This window comes from Epinephelus fuscoguttatus, linkage group LG17, assembly GCF_011397635.1.
Source record: "Epinephelus fuscoguttatus linkage group LG17, E.fuscoguttatus.final_Chr_v1".
Taxonomy (NCBI): domain Eukaryota; kingdom Metazoa; phylum Chordata; class Actinopteri; order Perciformes; family Serranidae; genus Epinephelus; species Epinephelus fuscoguttatus.
The window spans coordinates 25993981-26014444 of record NC_064768.1 but is presented as its reverse complement, the minus strand read 5'-3'; the positions used below and the strand labels follow the sequence as shown (position 1 = coordinate 26014444).

Here is a 20464-nt window from a genome sequence, read left to right as displayed (position 1 = left end):
TATTTTTCACCTTATTTTCCTTGCATCTTGCATCTCCAGCCAAACAGACCATCCCAGCATGGCTGCTCCAGATTTGCTAACACAAGCTTTGCCGTCTTTGTGATTTGGTGTCTGAAAATCTATAAAGGTTGCTGCTGCCCACCAGTGATTTCACTGCCCACTGTGACAGTTTTGTGATAATGATTCCTGCTTTTAACAGTTAAATTCCCACACATACAAAATAAATGAGAGGGTCAGGACAAAACATTATAACTTCTACAGAAAATAGTCCATTGTCTTTTCTTACATACCGCCTTTGTGTTCAAATTGAAGCTCAATTTTTTTTTCCCAACAGCAGTTTACAAAGTAAAACATAAATTATGATAAACAAAATAATTTCTCCTGCTGTTAAATTTTTTCACAATTTAAGAACTTTGTAGAACATTTTGGGAGAGATTAAGTGTACATTTAAGCGCCATATGTCGAGGAGACTTGAGGAGGGATTAAAGAGACAATAAAAAAGTAGAATAGCAGTCAATGAGATTTGCTTGACTGAACATCAGTGTCTTTTGTATCATACCTCCACAGTATGATACCTCCTTAGTATTTCCTCCACTTCGCCCAGAATTTAATGAACATTTTTCTCAAATTGAACAGAAAAAGTAGTCTTGTCCATAACATAAATATTATTTACAATATCTACCCACGATCCCCTAATGTTGAGTGTTCAGGAAGCAACCAGTGCCTTGTGAGGGCTTTTGTAAGCATATATCAATGTATATATTTGCCTTAAAAGCCATACATAATAATTAAATAATACAGAAAACTGCAAAGGAAGATCAGTGTTAAGTATCTTTTTTTAGTGCTTTATGAAATTCTGTCCAGAAAGGTCTGATCACTGGACACTCCCAGAATACATGCCAGTGATTGGCTTCCTGAAACCCACGCTGTCTCCAGCACCTGGTGTCCCCTCCGGCGAAATGTGCTTTCTGCTTCAGTGTGATGTAAACACGAATAAGAGATTTCCACCCAAGCTGAAGCTCAATTTTTTGTCAATATTAATGTGTTAACCTGAAGAGCCCCATATACTGAGCTATATATACTGTGCTCCATATAATTCCACTGTCGAATATAGGTAGCGTACTTTCTTTGAGAGAAGTAGTGGATGAATGATATCCAAATATCTTGTTCTATCTGAGCATTTCTCAACATGTTTTGTTGATAAAATCAGCAGCAGGAACACAGGAAAGCCTCATTATTACAAAACAATCTCACACTCTTATTCAAGAATACTCAAGTTTATTAAAAAGAAAGAAACCAGAATAAAAAACAAGTCATGGAGGTTGTTGTGACTGATAATAAACTTCAAACACGTCCTGAGGTTGTTCTGTGACAAGCTGAATCACATGAAATTACAGAGACTCCTAACCCGCTGCTGAACACCACCCATCCACTTCTGAGGCAGGACACTCGCTTTTACAGGACTCACACGCACACACACACACACACTCATCCAAGTTAACACACACTCTCACACACACACATTGATCCAAGTTAACACACGCGCTCACACACACCCTACTGAATTTCTCCCATGTAGAGCCGCTTATCACTGGAGCCAGACAGCACTGTGTAAAGGGACAAACAGGAAAAAGATAATTAAACTCTTATTGTCAGTCATGTTTTGTAACTAAGCCTCAGGTGAACTAACTCGTCATGTCGAATCAACGAATAGCAAGTAAGAGTGTTTGATGACGATCACGTTCTGGCAAAACCACATGAATATTAAAATGCTCTTGCCTCCAGATCCCCCGGCTCTCTCCTCAAGATAACTGCGTCAAGTATTTCTGTTAAACTCTAACATGCATGACTGAGACCAAAGCTTTCACTCACCTATGGGCTCCTCTGGGTGAAAGGCCACTTCGTTGACAGAGCCGGCGTGGCCCGGCAGCTTGTACAGGATTCTGCGTGATGTGGTGTCCCAGATGTACACAAATCTATTAACACAGACAAGTAAACAGCGAGAAGGACTCCTGATGTGAGACGGCACAGAGCTGAGACATACAAGACTGAAGGATTACGATACATATTGTGCTGTTTATTTGTATCCTTATGCTCACATAGACCAGAGATTCATAACCTTTTTTTTGTCCATTATCGGGAACCTTACCTCCCCTGTCAATTAAAAAGTAGGCTAATTGTCTTTCTGAATATTAATGCTCATTATTATTGAGTTATATCATTTAAATGTCCAGTGTGTAGGATTTAGGGGGATATACTGAAATGTAACATAATATAAAAGTATGTTTTCTTTAGTGTATAATAACCTGAAAATAAGAATTGTTGTGTTTTCGTTACCTATAATGAGCCGTTTATATCTACATTGGGTGCGGACCCTCACCCACGGAGCCTGCCATGTTTCTACAGTAGCCCAGAATGGACAAACCAAACACTGGGTCTAGATTAGGGCATTCGCGTTTTTCGTTAGCCACCATAGTTTCACAACAAGCACTGGTGGAAAAACACTGATTTTAAACCTGAAACTGCTTTATTCAGTGTTTTTACCGATATAAATCACCAGGTCTATTTCTTTTTGGAGAGGACAAGACCTCTGTGGATAATTTAGCTCCTGGTAAAAACCTCCTGAACACTGAAGGAATTCTAACCTGGGGAAGTTTCAGCAGGTTGCAATCTGCAATCTTCGCAACTAGATGGCACTAAAGACAATGAATCCAACACTCTGCTCCCTTATTCATTTTGATTTTTGGGTCATGTCATTTAAAAAGCATCTCATTATATGCAAAGTAACAGTTGGAATATCACTATAATTAGTTTCCCAGTAAGCAAAAAAAAGCCACGTCAATACAACTGATACTTATGAGTGTTAAACAAATGCAATGGATAGAGGTTTGACATTCAAACTTTAATTGTCATTACTGATGACAAACAGCAGCCAATCGGGAGGAAGTTATTTGATGCTAAACAAGAAGCATTCTTGTTATTTGTTCGGGCAGAAAACAATCAGCCTAGCAAGGAAAAAGCAAAAAAATATGTAGGCTATTCTATAATATAGGCGTATTTATCTTAAAATTTTGAAGCAAATACACAAAATTGCTTTGAACGTCACTGTGAGCTCTGCACTTGGTGGTTCTCTCAAGTTTTATCACTGCAGGTCAGGGTTAGAAATTAACCTTTTTGTCCACCTGCCTCTGTGGATGGTGGATTCCAAAATCCAAAATGAATCAAATCCAGCAGCCACCTGCATATTTTACCAGTGTTTGGCTGATGGCTGGTGCTAATTTCCCACCCTGCTGCAGGCTACAGAGAAGTTAGTTTCAACCATAGTAATGTTACACAAGGGCACAGGTTTTGTTACAACTCTGGGGGGGGCACATATGAAATGGAATTTGCGGGTCCTCCCCAGGGTATGTAATTAACACCTGCAAAACGCAGGTAAATTGTTTGCAGATACATGTAAAATGTAAAATGATCAGGCCACCTGCCACTTTGACGGACAGAGAAAAGGCACAACAGAAAGACACGTCATACCTGGTTTCTAAAAGCAACATGATGGACCACAGCACCGTGTTCGTTTTGACAGTCGAAGCATACTGAATCCTAACTAATAACAATCAATAAAAAGACATGCACACACATACCATACACGCCTACTCATTACTGCATCAACTTAACTACCTCATTTGTCAATGTCATCTGGAGGCATAACTTAGGGTGCAGCGAGTGTGTGCCAGTCGAGCAAGAGAGAGACCGACGCGGTGACAGTGGATGTGCTCAGAGCAGACAGGTGCAGAGGAGAAATCAGCAGTTAAGTTGTCAAGTGGTGGTAAATGTAGCGTGTAGGTTTTAGTCTGTGCATGAATGAACACTGCAGCTCCTCAAAACTCCAGTAAAGTTCCTGTGTACATACATACATGTGATCTAAATGTTAATCCTTCATTTACTGCAGAGATTTTAAAAGTGGGAAACAAAAAAAACAAATATTTATTTTCTTGTAGACCAACTTTTCTCATTTAATGTTACCCATGCTGAGTCAACAGACCTGTAGCCATGATTTACTCTTCCCTCCTCATTTGTGTCTTTCGCTTGTAACCTTTAAATGTGCATGTGGAACATACTCATGTTGATGACACAATATTCATTTAAATTGATTTATAAACCCCTGGACTTTGATAACTCGTGTGTTTCAGCAAGACTTCTGCTCATGTTCAAAACTTTCCTTCAGATTCAAAACATATCCCACATATCTGGGTTCTCTAAGAACTAAGGAATAATAATAATATTTCAAAAATAAATAAATAAATAAAATCAACGTGCCCTATAGTCTGCTGTACGTTATTGCTCTGCGCTCTCATATCCCCTTCAGACTCTGACAGACACAGAGCCCCGTTTGGGACTCTCTCTGGATGAGACAAGCTTAGGAAAGCGGCTGTGTGCTGCTCTTAATCAGAGGTGGAAAACCAGATCTAGACCTGACAAAGAGCAGGGACAGCCCAATGTACAGACCACTAATCTGTAGATGAGGCTTCTTGCTATGTGGAAAAAAAGTGCGGCAGATGCAGCTGCATCTCTCAGGCGAGCTTTACTGCCTCTCAGCTGAGTCCTCCCCCTCTCTTACTGTCTATAAAGCACTGTTACTCGTGGTTTTACAACGCTCCCCTCACACAAGTAAATATGCATTCAAATGTAGGACTAAACTGGCATTAAATAACTCTCTGACTTCTGTGTCTGGAGTGAATGTCTGTCAAATATCCAACCAACCTACAACTAGCTTCATCGTGGTGAGGCAGCTGCAGCTAGCTTGACCACAGTGTTTTGGACTGGACTGGAGTGTGGACAAGGCAGTGGAGCTCGTATATTTGGTGCTCTTGCTGTGCCTACAGTCCACACGATTACAAAAAATGTGCTCCACACGGACGTCTGCATAGGGATCCGCACAGACCTTCGCAGACACGGGTGGCTGACGAGATTTACGTGGACATAGAAACTGTGAATTTGCCTTAACATACACACTCTTATATACATCTTCATCTTTACCCAATTTTATATTCAATTTTTTTCTGAAACATTTAGTTAATTCCAGTTTTTCTAATTTCATAACTTTTCCGGAAATTTCATGACCGTGGGAAAAATATGTAAGACTTTAGCCGAGGGCTGTATGTCTTCTCTTAATAAAATTAAAAAGAAACATACTTTAAAGTCACAGTAAATAAATGAATGTTCCCTAAATTAGAAAAACCTTTATGTGTATGCAAATGTCTGTAAATGAGATGTGTGTGTATGTGTGTTTCGTTGCCCCTCACCTGTCAGCTGAGCCGGCAGCGATCTTACTGCCGTCAGTAGACCAGGAGCACCTCAGCAGATTCTGACAGACAGGAACAGATGTTAGAAAGTGCATTAGCAACATGACACAAGCATTCGGCACATGAGCTGCTATTACAGTAATAAGATGAAAGATGAACTTTTCTTCATTAGAGGGGACGGCAGAGAGTGATGGGTGAGGATGAAAGGAGATTTCATGCAACAGTGGTCGACAACAGGCGTAAACACCGCCAGCAGGACGGCAGCTGTTCGTCACTTGCGCACAAAGTTATAGACTGTATCAGTGCACAGGATGAAAGTACCAAAGGCTGTTTATTGCATGTCAGAGAGTGACATGTTTTGATGACTTTATAGGGGAAAAAAAATCTTTGAAAATGATAGATTCAAACTCATGGTTAAAGATTCTACTAGGTGGTGAAAAAATTGTTTCTTTGTTCCTCCCAGTTCCTAAAAATATACGACCCCTCAACCTGGATGGTATCAAAAGAAGTATCCGTGCTGTAAGTTCAAGTACAAAGACTGCAAAGACGGTCAGAGAGTTTTTTATGTCACCTTCTCAAAATTGTGAACGTTGCCCTGGAAAATCTTCACACATCTCTCCTTGGGTGCAAATGGCCGGACATCCCAAATACGCACTAAACAGAGACATAGACAAAAGACAATTATAAGAGTTCAGCTGAGAAAAGGCATTTCTTATGCTGTAAATATGAGCTGTGTCATGAGTGTCCAAAGCCATTATACAAGTTTGGTTCAGGTGTACTCTGGTATGGTACGCACCAAGTGTGAACACCAACTGAACCAAGACGTGGAATTGAACTACCAATTGATGCGATTACAGGGAGTTACTCACCAGTTATGGAACAGTCTCAATTTAATACCGATGGCTGTGTATCAGAATCAATCGACAATCGTACCTCCTGTGAAAACGCCCTTAGACTATCAAGTCTTGAGTTGTGAGATCAACTTCTTCATAAAGATAGGCCACATGATATCAAGTGTGATTTTTTTTTCAGACTGTACACACACTGAGGCTATATTGTAAACTAGGGATGCGCGCCGATTAGTTGTCTAAACGATTACACGTCCACCCCCTCGCTAGTCGGCCCCAGAAATATTAGTCTGTTGAACCAATTAGCGTTAAGTCTTAACTGTCATGCAGCTGCCTGCCACTAGTGGGAGCTACAGAGCCATCGGACAGCAGTCCCCCTCCCCACGGTAATGCTCGAGTAGACTGGCGTTTCAAAAAAGCATGGTGGGTTATCGGAGAGATGTCCTCTCACAAAACCAGTGCGGTTTGGCAGTACTTTGATCTAGAAAATGAAAACACGGCAGCATGTAGGCTGTGTCTGAAAAAACTGGCATATAATCACTCGACTGGAGCAATGCGCAACCACATTCAACTAAAGCGTTTGGATGTTAACCTGCATGGAACGACAGCTGCTGCTGCTAGCAGTGCTAGCAACACTTTGACACCAATTTGACATTGTTTGCCTGGAGACGCTGTGATCCGACCCTGTCTGAGAAGATAACACAGCTCTTCATGACAATGACCTCGCAAGATATGCTTTCACTTAACTTTGATGAAGGTAAAGGCTTCAGGAACTTAATACAATACAATTAATACTTAATACACTGTGCTAAGACCTTAGACTAGTGGACAGGGAAATTAGTCGCCAGAAACATCCCTATAGTAAACCTGAAATGAGTTATTACAAATGTAATAAATTACATTACTACACAACTTTGTTGAATACTTGATTCTGATTGGCTTGGTGTCATTGTCCTGTCAGGGTTTATTTTGCAATAATGACCTGCTTGCTGTGCATTCTCCCATTCATAACTTATTTCACCAGTCAACTGAACAGACAGAGGAGTCATAAGATGGACCAAGGAAACTTTAAACAACAGCTTGTAATTAGAGATCAGAGTTGCCTGTCCCATTGTTCTTTTCCCAGTCAAATCTATTTATTTATGATGCCATGTCCTGCCATATTTCCCTGAGGTAGTGTATGGTGCCCCTCTGGAGCAAAGCCTACAAAGTGTAACTTTTCTGTCAACCACGTGTTAGTTGTTAAGTTAACTCACAAGGAAGGCAAAGTGTTGCCACACCGTTAACTTCAGGGAAGCAGGAGGATTTTCCAGTTCTATTGTTTCTCCATCATCTCAGACTCTGGCAGTGGACGTGGTGTCTACTGGCATGCTTTTAAAGTGGTGTTTTTCCTCAATTCTTCAAACGTGTGCAAGCAGGCGAGGGTGGAAATCAAAAGCTCATCTCGATGGATTTGTGACTTGGAAATCGAAACCGTTACACAACTAGTAAATACACACAAGCACTCTACCTGTGTTGTCCATAGAGTTTGAGAGAAGGTACGATCCCTCAGAGCTCAGGCTGAGTCCAGTTACTGAGTCGCCATGGCCGTGCATATTGTAGATCAGCTTGTTCTGCCTCAGGTCCCACACCTGCTCAACGCACACACAACAAAAGCAGCTGTTGACAGGGCTCATACAACAGGACAAATGTAAGTCGGCCTATGTGTGAAGAGCAAAGAGAAGCACCAGATATTATTGCAGCTGGAATCCAGGAAAAGAAAAAGATGTCCCTACAGCACATGAACACGAAACAACATGTCAGCTATAAAATCATGGAGAAGCCTGCAGCGGGGTTTGTAGGTAACAGAGTGAGGCATAAAACACAAGTGTAATTCTTAAACATCATTACAAAGACAAGTGAAGAGGATGTAGCAGCGAATCGACCGTTTTATGGGATTAGCGGCACCTGAGGGAGGCAGTTTCACAGCACACTGACAACGAGCTAAATACTGAATTTAAGCACCTTATTTGTAATGCAACGTGTTTCACCAGCTGCAGATATTAGTCTGTGGCTTCAGCCTAATTTCAAATAGGATACACTGCATCCTAAATGACTGAACTCATCGCCTTCAAGAAAAGTGCGAGCAGCCCTTTGATCCTGAGCATTTCAAAGACACTAAAACCACAAAATGATCATTTGTTTGTCAGATGACCTCGTGTTGAGCTGTATTTGTAAAGAAAACTTTGTTTTACTTGCATGCCTCAATGGTGAACAAAGAATCCAAAACTGGAAAAAAAACCTTTGATGAATTATAAACTCTCACACAACTCACGCAGTATATTCAAAGTGTCAATTTCCAGTCGCTCAGTTCATCCCAAGCACATACATTTTCACTTAAATGTTACAACGTAAAAGTAGCGCACCTATTGCAGAAGTTGTGTGAGTTTGTGAGCTGCTGTTTTGATATAAATTTGTTAAGACATGAACCTCTTTTACTGCAAAGCATCAAGACCCTTCTCCATTTTTTTGACTCTTCATTCACTGGAGGCATGCAAGGCAGGAAAAACAAAGTTTTCTTTACAAATTCAACATGACACGAGGTGAATAACTGACATACAAATGGTCATTTAGGGGTGAAGTATTCCTTACAGCTGTGGTCTTTCTTGTGACAAAATCTGCAACAAAGGCTACTTGCATTGTTGTGCTGTTTGTCTTTCATCTTATCATCATACTCTTTTAAAATGATTTCTATGGTCATAACTGTGGTACACACTGTGTGTGTGTGTGTGTGTGTGTGTGTGTCAGCAGATTAGAGGGTTGGAGTTATATTATTTTATTCAGTGAGGAAAAGTTAGGGAAAATTTATTCTTTTTTTTTCACCAGATACATTTTCTTCTTTGGACAATCAATTTAAGTTTGATTGTGGTATCCAATAAGCAGCTACTGTATATTCAGAGACTGGAATTACCACCTCAAGGTTGTGTCCTTCCACCAAAGTCACAGTTTACATCCATGTCTGTCTACACTCATATTGTAATGACAGTAGACAATTCTTCAAGTATGGATGTTACTGCAAAGAAGCTACACATTCTAATACATGGATGCTTCACAGACATCTTCAACTCCCCAGCACAGAAGATCTTTACAGTCAGCACAGTTTCAAGGTGGGCATCCAAGAGGAGTGTCAAATCAGTATCAAACCAAATTCCCCCTTCTGCTCCTGAGATATAGTGCTGAGTATCAGCCAGAAAAGTGTTTTTGCAGAACATTATGATGTCGCAGTGAGGTTGATCTTGGATCTTTTGGATATAAAATTAATTATTTTATCCTATTAGAAATTTTGTGTTAAATTGTGTCATAATTAGAGTAAGAACTCTCGAGTCACTGTGACCTTTGACCAGCTACTACTAATTACCTCATCCTTGAGTCCAAATTTGAAGAAATCCCCTCTAGGCATTCTGGAGATACCGCATTCACAAGAACACTTTGTACGTACAGACGGACAACAACTTTCTTGCACACTCTGTTCTATCAATCAATCAATTTCCATGACTTCTCCAAAGAAGACAGAGTGCTTTCAATGGTCATTACTTGCCAGCAATTAGACCATGCTGATACATTCTGTAAAAGCTTTCTCCAGGTGCTTTCAAAAAACCTTGCAAAGATATTACTATTGACAATTTATTGTTTGAGATACATTTACAAAATGTACCTGATATTGATTTGGGGTTATACTACCCTTCTTGATTTTGCCAACATCAACAGTAAGTGTACGTCCTCACAGCTAATATGAATCTCTCAAACCTTATCATGAAATTCTTTAAATCCCAGGTAATATTAATGATGTAATTCCTTGGTTATAAGCTGGAGCGTCGTACCTTGATGTCGTTGTCGATGCCTCCTGACAGGATCTGATCACTGGTGTCATTGAACGTCACAGCCAACACCTGGTAGGTGTTCTGGAAAGTGTGGATTGCCTGTTTCTTACGAATGTCCCACAGCTACAAAATAATAAACACGTAGAAAGAGGAGCCTGATCAGATCAACAACTGAGATGGAATATTTGAGGTAAATTTGTGACAACATAATTATTATTTCCCAAAACATAATCTACCATCAACCAGTGATATTTCCTCCAGCATGAAATGGGTTCCATTCTGGTTCACATACATAACTTTGAACTGTTGTGAAGCAATTTAATCAAATATAAATTTTTCAGAACCCAAAAAGTTGGTTCCCAGCTAGAACCAAAAATAGCTGGTTTTCCTTAACCTACAGTGTAAACCAGAGATATCCATGGGCATGTTATAATGTACAGGTAGGGAGGAGAGGATGAAGAAGTCAAATGCAAGATCGCTTGTTCAGAGCTCTGATTAATGTTTGGTCAATGCTTGTTTTTCAAATAAAAACAAATAACTGCCATAACTGAACAAAAGCTTGCAGGTAATCAATGTGATCCGCCATCTACTGTTTACTTCCGTTGCGCATCATGCAAGGAGCTCCATTGGTGACACATCATTGATTACAATGGTTCCACTCGGGGCGTCGGTGGCTTAGTGGTAGAGCAGGCGCCCCATGTACAAGGCTGTTGCTGCAGCGGCCCAGGTTCGACTCCAGCCTGTGGCCCTTTGCTGCATGTCACTCCCTCTCTCTCTCCCCCTTCACGCTCATCTGTCCTATCAATTAAAGGCTTAAAAATGCCCGAAAAAATATCTTTAAAAAAAAAAACAACAACAACAACAAAAAAAACAATGGTTCTGCTCAAAACTGGTGGAAACATGGGCCAGTTCTCTAGATAGTTCTCTGGATGTGAGCTCCAGCTTAGTCCTGAATGAAACCAGACCTAATTTGGTTTAAAAGGGGTGTGAGTATGGAAAAAAAAAAATAATTAAATACCATCCAATATCTATACAGGACAATTACTTAATTTAACCTAATGAGCAGATGGAAATCTCACCTTGACTGTCCCGTCATCGCTGCCGGTGCAGACGAGCTGTGGCCCTCGGCGGGCCGGATAGCAGGAGTTAACAAAGGAGGTATGGCCCTTCAGACGCTTGATCCTCTCGCCTGTTTCACTGTCCCACACACCGACAGTCTTGTCTGTACTCGCCGAAAACAGCATACTGAAATACACAGCAGGAAAACAAAGTGAGTCAACCCTCTCCAGACACATTTATTAACCTGCTGGTTTAAGCCATGGATTAAGAAGCGGGAGTTTGACACGTCTCTTGCCAGTTATCTCAGTCAGCTAGTAAATTTTAACAGGACATAAGTGTTGCTCTCAACAGATTACAGAACCGGGAATAAACAGTCATATTTGCTTGGTAGTTTACTTTGAAACAATATGACTGATGGATAGCTTATAATGTTACAGACAAAAATATTTCTTCTAATATAGTAGAAGCCCAGCATGAATTAATTGTTTTCACAAGCTTCAGCACCAAAATTCCATGATAACAATAGAAAAGTTTAGATCAGTGAGAGAATCAGGAAGAAACTTCCACAAAATTTGAGGAGTTCAAGACCGACTATACTTGATAACACCATACCCTCTAACGGTCCATTTTTTCTTCCATTTATTCACCCACAGTTGTCAACTTAATGCTATTTTGTTCATCGGAATATACCTATGTCATTTTTATTTGTCAGACATCGTTCATACCTGCCATCTGTGTTGTAGTGCAGCTCCATCACTGCGCCACTGTGGCCCTTCAGAGTGGCAAAATTGTCACAATCTCCATACACATTCCACATCACTGCAGCAAAGAAACACAGTGCACAACATGTTATTCACAGTAACTGGGAGTATGACATGTTTCAACAAGGATGTATGGAGTGTTAATAACATACATATGAGCCTGTCAAATCCTGAGGAGGCCAGCGTGGCTCCATTGGGGTGAAACTTGCAGCAGTAGACCTCGCCCTCGTGGCCAGACATCAACATAATGGGGGCCTGCAGGCTGGAGCTCCGTGGGGGACCCTATGGGAGACACATTCAAGGTCAAATATAGTGTGTATTGTTATACGCATATGCGTATGTGTCAACCAATAAGTAACAAGAGATTGCAGTACAGAAATGCCAGATATGTTTGTCCAGGGAAGAGCACTGACAAGTGATGTTACAAAACAGTATCTGCCATTAGTCATAGGACCTTGGCTCTTAAATATCAACAGTGGCCATAAAGATCCAAACCCCTCTGGGCGAGATTAAATATCAGTAGTGGTTTCATCCAACTGGGGAAGTTGTCCTGATGATGTTTGCCGCAGTTGATTGCATGATATTAAAGAGGTCAAACAGGACAAAGTGGCATTTTAAAGAATTGGAGGAATCTGACATGGAGTTAAATATTAAGTATCATGTAAAGGGTGAAGCCACAGCCTCCAAAATGATTATAAAGTTGAACCAACGTCTTTAAATAAATAGTGTAAGTGTGTTCTCCAAAAAACTCCAACCATTACAGAGGTTAATATGAAGTATTTCTTGCGCTTTATGTCAATGTAATTTTATTTTCTCTTCCTGCCTTTCCGTTTAGCTAGCAATACACGCCATGTATACACCTTTAGACAGTTTATAGTCCAGTTAGTGCACTTAAGAACTTGTTGGGTAAATATGTACAAATTTAAGACGGTCTACATGTTTTGGTCGCCTCTAACACACAGCTATGAGTACTTAACAAGTCTTCAGGATATTAATAACTGTAATACTCTACGTACCATGGCCACGAGTTGCTGAGACTGAGCCGCCGCCACCAACTCTGTCCGGGGCCGCTTCACGGCGGCAGGAACCACCGCCATGTCCGCGGCTCTCTTCTTAGGTTCAATCATCCTGAGTTAGTCGACAAGAAACAGCAAAAACATTTAATTTAATGCTACAATTCGTAAAAATGAATGGACGTCTTTCATGGAGGGACGTCGAGCGACCAACGGAAGGCAGAAACTACTTCCGGTGGCTATGAGGCGTGTGATTGGTCGATGCCTGCGCGGGCTGCGCTGATTGGTTTACACGGCTTGTTGTTAAACCGATGTGCCCCGGATGTAAAACGGCAGCAGTTTCGCTAAAGCGAAAGGTAACAATCAATTTTTTTAATGTTTTATTTCTTCCTGAACATGCGCTACATTGTGCACTCCCAATAATTTTATGGATTGGAATTTCTACGTTGTGCACGGACCAGTAATCCCGTTTATATTTGTTTGGTTAACTAGGTTAGCTGGCTCGAAGACAATGCTCTAAGCTAGCTAGCTAACGTTAGCCTCACTGCTAATAATCTAAGCTACACTGTTACAGCAGATGTAAAGTGAAGTTAGCCTACAACTGCTTTTTGTCACTTATCTATCAAAGTGCCTTTGCACACATTTTTGCTATCTGAATCTCATACAACTCAACTACATTTTATATCTATTGAGCAGCATCTGTGCAAGGAAAATACTTAAGAGAGTAAATATTAAGTGTGTTTCTAATGCCAGATTTCAAAAAGTGGATTTAATAATGTCAGCCACTGAATGTTGAATATTTTTAAATTGATCTTAACCTATTCTTCACGTTGTTGAGGTTACTGTGTCTACCCTTTTTTAATCTTAATTCAAACAAATCGACATATACATCAATAACAAACAACTCAAATAGACAAAAAACAGCTTCCAACCATTATGCAGGTTCTTTTTACAAAAATAAATTACATTCAAGATTATTTTATTTTATTTTTTAGATTTGTGGTTCTGGCAGCCATCAATACTGCTAATATATTTAAATCCTAATGATAAAAATATACAACTCTTAGACCATTTTAACAGGTTATACACTTATGAATACTTTACTAAGTAGAGTGTCCCTATCACTCTGCTTGAATTACAAACCGTATCGAATGCCAGTCCTCCCAGTATGATTCAGCTTCTATGAGGTTAAGATTTATTAGTTGAGTTAAACTGGAAGTAATGGACTACTTGGACAAATGCACTGGAATAGAGTCTTTGCAATATGAAATAAATATGAACAACTTCAAAGATGTTTCTTGATAAAATGAAAACTGCACAGACACTGAAAGATCCCACATTGTAAGAAGTCAGATTTCAGGGTCTTTTTATTTTTGTTATTAAGCAGGTATAGGTGCTATATGAATGCTGTGAAAGTATTTAGCTTGAAGAGACAGGCGCTGAAATGGAGCGTTTCAGATGGAGGCCGAATACTGGTATATTCAGGCAGACAGCATGAGAAAAATAATGTGTTTTTTTTTATATATGTTCTATTAGAAACCCCAAATGTACCTGAAAATAAGCATTATATGGGACCTTTAAGGTTGACACTGATGTTATATGTGTTTCCTGTAACTCTTGCCCCCAAACATTTGATTTTTGGATGCATCTACAGGATTATCTCTGTACAAAAACACCCTTAAATGTCAGTCTTAGCAGAGTACATTGTCTTCTATTTTCATGATTTTACAAATAATAAAATATGTGTCATTCTAAATCTTTTAGACCCACTCACTGATAACTGTGGTCCACCTCTGCTGAGACAATGTCTGACAGTGACGGGCCAGGACAAGAGCCTGCTGGACTGGATGGTCTGCCACCAATGCACAGCATTTCCAAGGGAGAGGTGGTGTCTGTGCAGACCTACGGAGCCTTCGTCAGACTGCCGGGATACAAGAAGGAAGGTTGGTAAAAAGTGGATTTATTTGTATTGACTGTTACTGCAGACATTTATAACAACAGAAAAAAAGTTACAAATTGAAATTGAATTAAATGAATCACAATAATATGAAGAAATAGTGCTGTAAAAGACATGAACACAATAAGAATTAGAAAACCTCAGTACAAAAATATTTCAGAGCTTTCAATGAGCAAAAACAGTTAAATCCACAGTAATATGGACAATTAGAAGAAAATATAAAACAAAGAAACATACAGTGGCAAAAAGATGCGAAGTTAATGCCTGCATCCACTGCCAGTTAGAACACTGCATCAGAGATGGGACACTGGCAACTTAATGTCTAGTGCATAATGTCTGTGTCAGTGTATGACAGTGCTGCCTCAGCCAGAGTCAGGAGAACAGACTGCAAGGCACCTAATATATGTGATGCTTCTAGAGTAGGATTTCATTATTTCCATAGAGTTCCTTCTCTGATTGCAGGAAGAGGCTGGAGTAGATTATCAGTTTTGTGTTTTATTCAAGGGGCAGTAAGATAGTTCATATGCTGTCTGTGGGCATGACACAGCATGTCACCTATGTGCAAGCCCACATCTTTAATATGTTGATCATTTTTTATTCGTTAGCACAGTCACCCAGTTTGAGTTTTTTCCAGACACTATGATTTCCTAGTTAGAGTTGTGCAGGAGGGTTTGCAGTAGGTCAGGGTTGTTATGAAGTGGAGCTACTTTTTTGATTATGATTTGTTGTGACAGATTAGTCCTTGACCTGCATGTCAAACTGAATACCTGCTTCTCGTTTTCACCACTGGAGGGCGAACTGAGCAAAGTTTACTGAATTCAGCATCAGAACCATGGTGCTCAAATCCTGAGAAAATAATCTCTTTCTTTCAGAAAATAAAGGCAGTAAAGAGTTTAAGATTGGAATAGTTTTAATTAAATTATTACCAGTTGAAATTGGGAGTCAGTGAAGGCTGTTCAGAATCAATGTCACTAATTCTAAGTGTGACAGCATTTTTTGTCTTAAAGATTCTTAAATGTCAGAAAACACATATTTGCATGACTAAATCCTTTGAAACCAATTTCTGCTCAGCATTATATGCATTCTTAGACTGATCGCTACACTTTCTCACTTGCACACGCAGGCCTCGTACATGTGAGTGAGATGTCAGCCACACGGGTAGAGAATGCCTCAGAGATTGTCGATGTGGGGGAGAAGGTGTGGATTAAAGTCATCGGAAGAGAGGTACCAACATACACACACACACACACACACACACACACACACACACACACACACACACACACCATGATGTGTCCTTGAAGTGAGCAGGATGATTGCAGCTCTGTCCCGTCTCTCAGATTCGGGGTGACAAGGTGAAGTTGTCCTTCTCTATGAAAGCTGTCAATCAGGGAACAGGTCAGGACTTGGACCCAAACAATGTCATGGCAGAGTAAGTGCTTACATGTTTGTTATGTTTGTGTGTCTCTACATGTGTGCATGGACAGGTATGTGTAATCATCATCTGTGTGTGATTACAGGCAGGATGCGAGGCGACGTAGGCAGTTTAGAGATCACACTGGCAATAGGATCACACTGGAGGCCGTACTCAACACAACGTGTGCGAAGTGTGGCTGCAAGGGTACGACAACAGTCAGGGTGTACATCCCGAGTCTCTTTTTTGATATCTCCTCGCTCCTTGATCCTCACTCCTTGCGTGAAAAGGTAGTTGTTCTGATGCACCGTCTGAAGGCCGCCCCAAAGCTCTTAATTCTGCTCTGAGGAGTGTTGAGCGAGAACAGATGAGAGCATCCTTCATGGTTGTCTTTTATCAGCCGACACACCCTCATACTTTATTGATTGGACGCTGCAGCTGATCAGATTGATCTGATGTGTAACAATACATCTGAGTTTAATACTGAAGTGAAGATAGATAAGAGATTAAACTCAAGTGTACAGCTCCCAAGATTTATGTTTTGTTTTCTGATTCACCATCTAGTTAAAAGTCAGCTTGTGTAAATTGTAGGTCTGAACAATAAAAGGAGCATAAACAGCTTGAAAGATTTTTCTTTTCACAATCTGTTATTTTCCCCATGAACTTTTATTATGGATACAATCAAAGTGCAGAGCACGTATGCAGACACAAACAGTTGACATCAGAGACAGACATTGCTTCACGTGACGCTTCAGAGAAAATAACATCTGATTTCTCTAGAAACACTTTTCCTTGTTTCCTCATAGAGTTTCCTCTCCCTACATCCCCACTTGGAGGGACGCAAGTGAGGGTAACGTCGATGCAATTTAAGAGACTTGGGATGCATCCAGCAACTGCATTTGTTTCTTACAACTGTCTACAGGAAAATTGGCTTGAAGTCATGTTAAATTTGTGCAGCAGTTTTTAATAAATCACTAATCTTTTCAGGTCACTTCACAAAGGACTGTTTCTCTGCTCCGGGCTTGCAGTACGCTCTTTTGCCTGAAGAGGATGATGACGAGTCACAACACCAGCAGCAGCAGCAAACCTCCACAGTTGCGCCACTGCCAGACGCGGATAAAAAGAAGAAGAAAAAGAAGGTGACAGTAAATGCCCTGTGTGGTTATAACTTCCTTTTTTCCGCTCTCCTCCACCTTCCTTTGTGTGTCTCTCAGCTGTGGGTCATCTGACGCACCAACCCACATGAGGATGTATGTCTGCGGTTGCTTACACTGAGAGATACAAGGCGGCTTCATTAGAAATGTCAAAAGTGTTATTTGAGAGAATCCAGGGTGGTTTTGTGCTGATAAGATGAAAAATAATTGTTTCATAAATGTGGTTTTGGGGTATTGAAACTGCTGTCTGATTCCCACATATTTCTACATTGTCATTATTCAAGTTCCTTTTATTGCCACACGGAACAAATTTTCTTGTGTCATCATCATCAGGAGAAGAAAATGAAGAAGAAGAGGAAGAGGGAGAGGAAGGAGTCGGGGAGCGACGATAGCAGCAGTAGCAGCAGCAGCGGCGAGTGCAAATCCAAGAGGAGGCGCCGCGACCACACTCATGACAGAGAGGACAAAAAGAAGAAGAAACACAAGAAACACAGATCACACAAACACAGCTAAGACAGCCACACACACACACACACACACACACACACACACACACACACACACACTGCAGCTGACGATAAAGGGGAAGTGGGTAGCTACTGACGGAGTGACAGACTTCCAGCTGTGTGTCTTTTTTAATCTTTCTGGCTCATTATAGAAGCCTTCATCTATTTAAGTTAAGGAAAGTTATTACTGTTTCTTCATGTCACACATTCACACTTTTCATCAAGTTTAAAGAAACAAAATCGGTCACAAAAATCAGGTGACAAGCCCCACTTGTCCTGAAGTAACCCCTGGCTCCCTGCAGAGGGAGGAGTTTACACATCATATGTAACCAGATAGATGTAACCAATATGGCAGCAAGCGGCTATCCCCTCTTTGAATCCACATATTGTTTACAGCTATCAAGTTTCATCGAGAAGACATTAAGACAGTAATGCTGAATGTTAGCGGGAGTCTGACATGAAAAGCCCACACACACACACACACATACACACAGAGGAAGTTGTAAAGACAAACAGGACGTGTAATGCAGCACAATTGAGCATGACAGGAACTTAAAGCTGAGATGATATCCTGAGGTTGTCTGCCGCTTATTGTCCGTTTGTGTGTGCATACAGCACACGTGTGTTTGTGTGTCTTGCCCCCCGGGGACTGCTTAGAGTACACACAACCCTTGTCCTGCATGACAACTGTTAACTCCATTAAAGGTGTTTTTATTTGTGGAGATAAAAAATGTCTCTTGATGTCTTTGTTCTTTGACCTTGAGCTGTTAATGATGCTGTTAAAGTTGGTCCATGGGGGACTAAAACATGCACACACAAACATCAGAAACTCTCAGGTTGAGCCTAGTGGTACACCTCAGGGTCATTTAAAATTAATGCTTTTAAGCACGGTGAGGTTTTTAAGGCCAGGACTGAGCTGAGGGATTTACACAACATGAACTGCAGGTTAGGTTGTGTCCTAAAAGGTCAAAGTTGCAAAAAGTTGAAAGCAGTGTTGTAGTCAAGGCCACTTTAACTGAGACTTAGTCATGTCCCAGACTGGAGTATATTTATATTGACACTGAGACAAGACCAAGACCAGTTTGAGTCCCACTCTGCATAACACACTAAAGAGAAAACGTAAAACATGCAAAAAGTAGACACTCCTCATACTGATCTGGAAAATCCACACTCCCATGAAAATACTGACAGAACACCAGTAAAGATTCCTCTTTATTCACCTCATATTGCCATATACTGTGCATATGAGTGTATGTATAAGACAAAAGGCATTGCAGAGATGAATTTTATGTGGGAATTTTCCTTTGTTTTCTATGAGCAAACAAATACAAACACTAAGAAGCTGAAATCAACTTAACATCTATATTTAACACTCTGTTTTTGCACAGGCAGTTTTGTGATATCGCTACATTTGTGGTCTCGACCAGTCTTGATATAAAATCCCGAGGCTGAGACAAGACCAAGAACATTAAAAAGTGACCCTGAGACCAAGATTCTCAAGTACTACAAAACTGGTTAATAGTGTAGCCTTTACTTTCATTTAAAAAGAAAACCCCCATGTCTCTGTACGTCAAGATAAGACAATGTTAGAGAATCCACATCTTGTTTCGTTTGTGCTGAACTGACCCCGGCTCTGAGCTCCCACTTGTAGGATTGTGGTGAAATAGATTGTTTCCAGCTGCAGGGAGTTGGCTCGAGTTCATTGGTCAGTCTCAAGACTCTTATTTTTTTCTCTTGCTTGCACCAGACAGAAGTACAAGATGAATTTAATATGGTCAGTTAAACATTTAATATGACCCCACACTTGCACAACCAGAACTGTGGATTTGCACATAATTTGAATACGTCGGCGAGAACCAGTCTCTACTGTACATACTTGTTCATGTATTTCAATATTTGATTTGACCTTGGGGATTACCTGAAGCTACATGACCTGCCCACCCTGCCTACGACACAATCAGCCCCCTTTGCTCCTCTGGCCTCTGGACCAAGGCCTGGCCTTAGCTAAATGTTAAGGAAGCATTTAGCTAGCTATTAAATGCCAGGTTAACGTTAGGGAAAGGAAAAGGGTAAGAGTTACAACTCAGTAGTTATAACTTTAATCACGTCCTCATATAGCCTATAATGAATGAATAAAGGAAATGAATAAAGTGGATAATTGCTATGTTTGGCCTCTTATTTATTCTCACCAGCGTGACGTTGCAGCAGGGTTCAAATAACCTGCCGTTGGTGGGTTTGTCTTCTGGTGGTGGGCGTGATGTGTGGACAGGTGCCGTATAGGCTTCGAAATGTGGCTGCAGCTATACATGTCCTGGGTCCAAGCTGACAAATGAAGCCAACCTGAAGTGCCAAAAACTGCAGTTCTTTGAGTGGCCACTTGAGGCTGACTCCAGAATCCTTTCAATCCACATAGACACACATGTCAAAATGCCCAATTTTACAGCAGAAATAAACACGTTAACAGCCTGGTACAAAAAAACATAAGCTAATTTCCTCCTTCATGACAACTGTACGCAGGTGAATTCCTATATTTCTCACCCATTTACATCTTATTAAGGCTTAAAATTACGCATAATTAAGGGCAGATGGCTT

General features: G+C 40.6%; 2 protein-coding genes across 2 annotated transcripts; one reads left to right on the top strand and one right to left on the bottom strand.

Annotated features, from left to right (window-relative positions):
* Positions 1-1282: 1282 nt before the first annotated feature.
* snrnp40 (small nuclear ribonucleoprotein 40 (U5)) lies at positions 1283-13057 on the bottom strand. The gene is made up of 10 exons (XM_049601812.1): positions 12845-13057; positions 11981-12110; positions 11793-11886; positions 11088-11253; positions 10009-10131; positions 7659-7779; positions 5872-5954; positions 5301-5362; positions 1873-1976; positions 1283-1607 (listed from the first exon to the last, which is right to left on the bottom strand). The coding sequence occupies exons 1-10, from the start codon at positions 12953-12955 to the stop codon at positions 1558-1560; spliced, it is 1044 nt and encodes a 347-aa protein (XP_049457769.1). The 5' UTR covers positions 12956-13057; the 3' UTR covers positions 1283-1557.
* Positions 13058-13123: 66 nt separating this feature from the next.
* On the top strand, positions 13124-19979 carry zcchc17 (zinc finger, CCHC domain containing 17). The gene is made up of 7 exons (XM_049601814.1): positions 13124-13197; positions 14606-14784; positions 15922-16022; positions 16139-16230; positions 16319-16419; positions 17200-17351; positions 17700-19979. The coding sequence occupies exons 2-7, from the start codon at positions 14646-14648 to the stop codon at positions 17877-17879; spliced, it is 765 nt and encodes a 254-aa protein (XP_049457771.1). The 5' UTR covers positions 13124-13197; positions 14606-14645; the 3' UTR covers positions 17880-19979.
* The last annotated feature ends 485 nt before the right edge of the window (positions 19980-20464 follow it).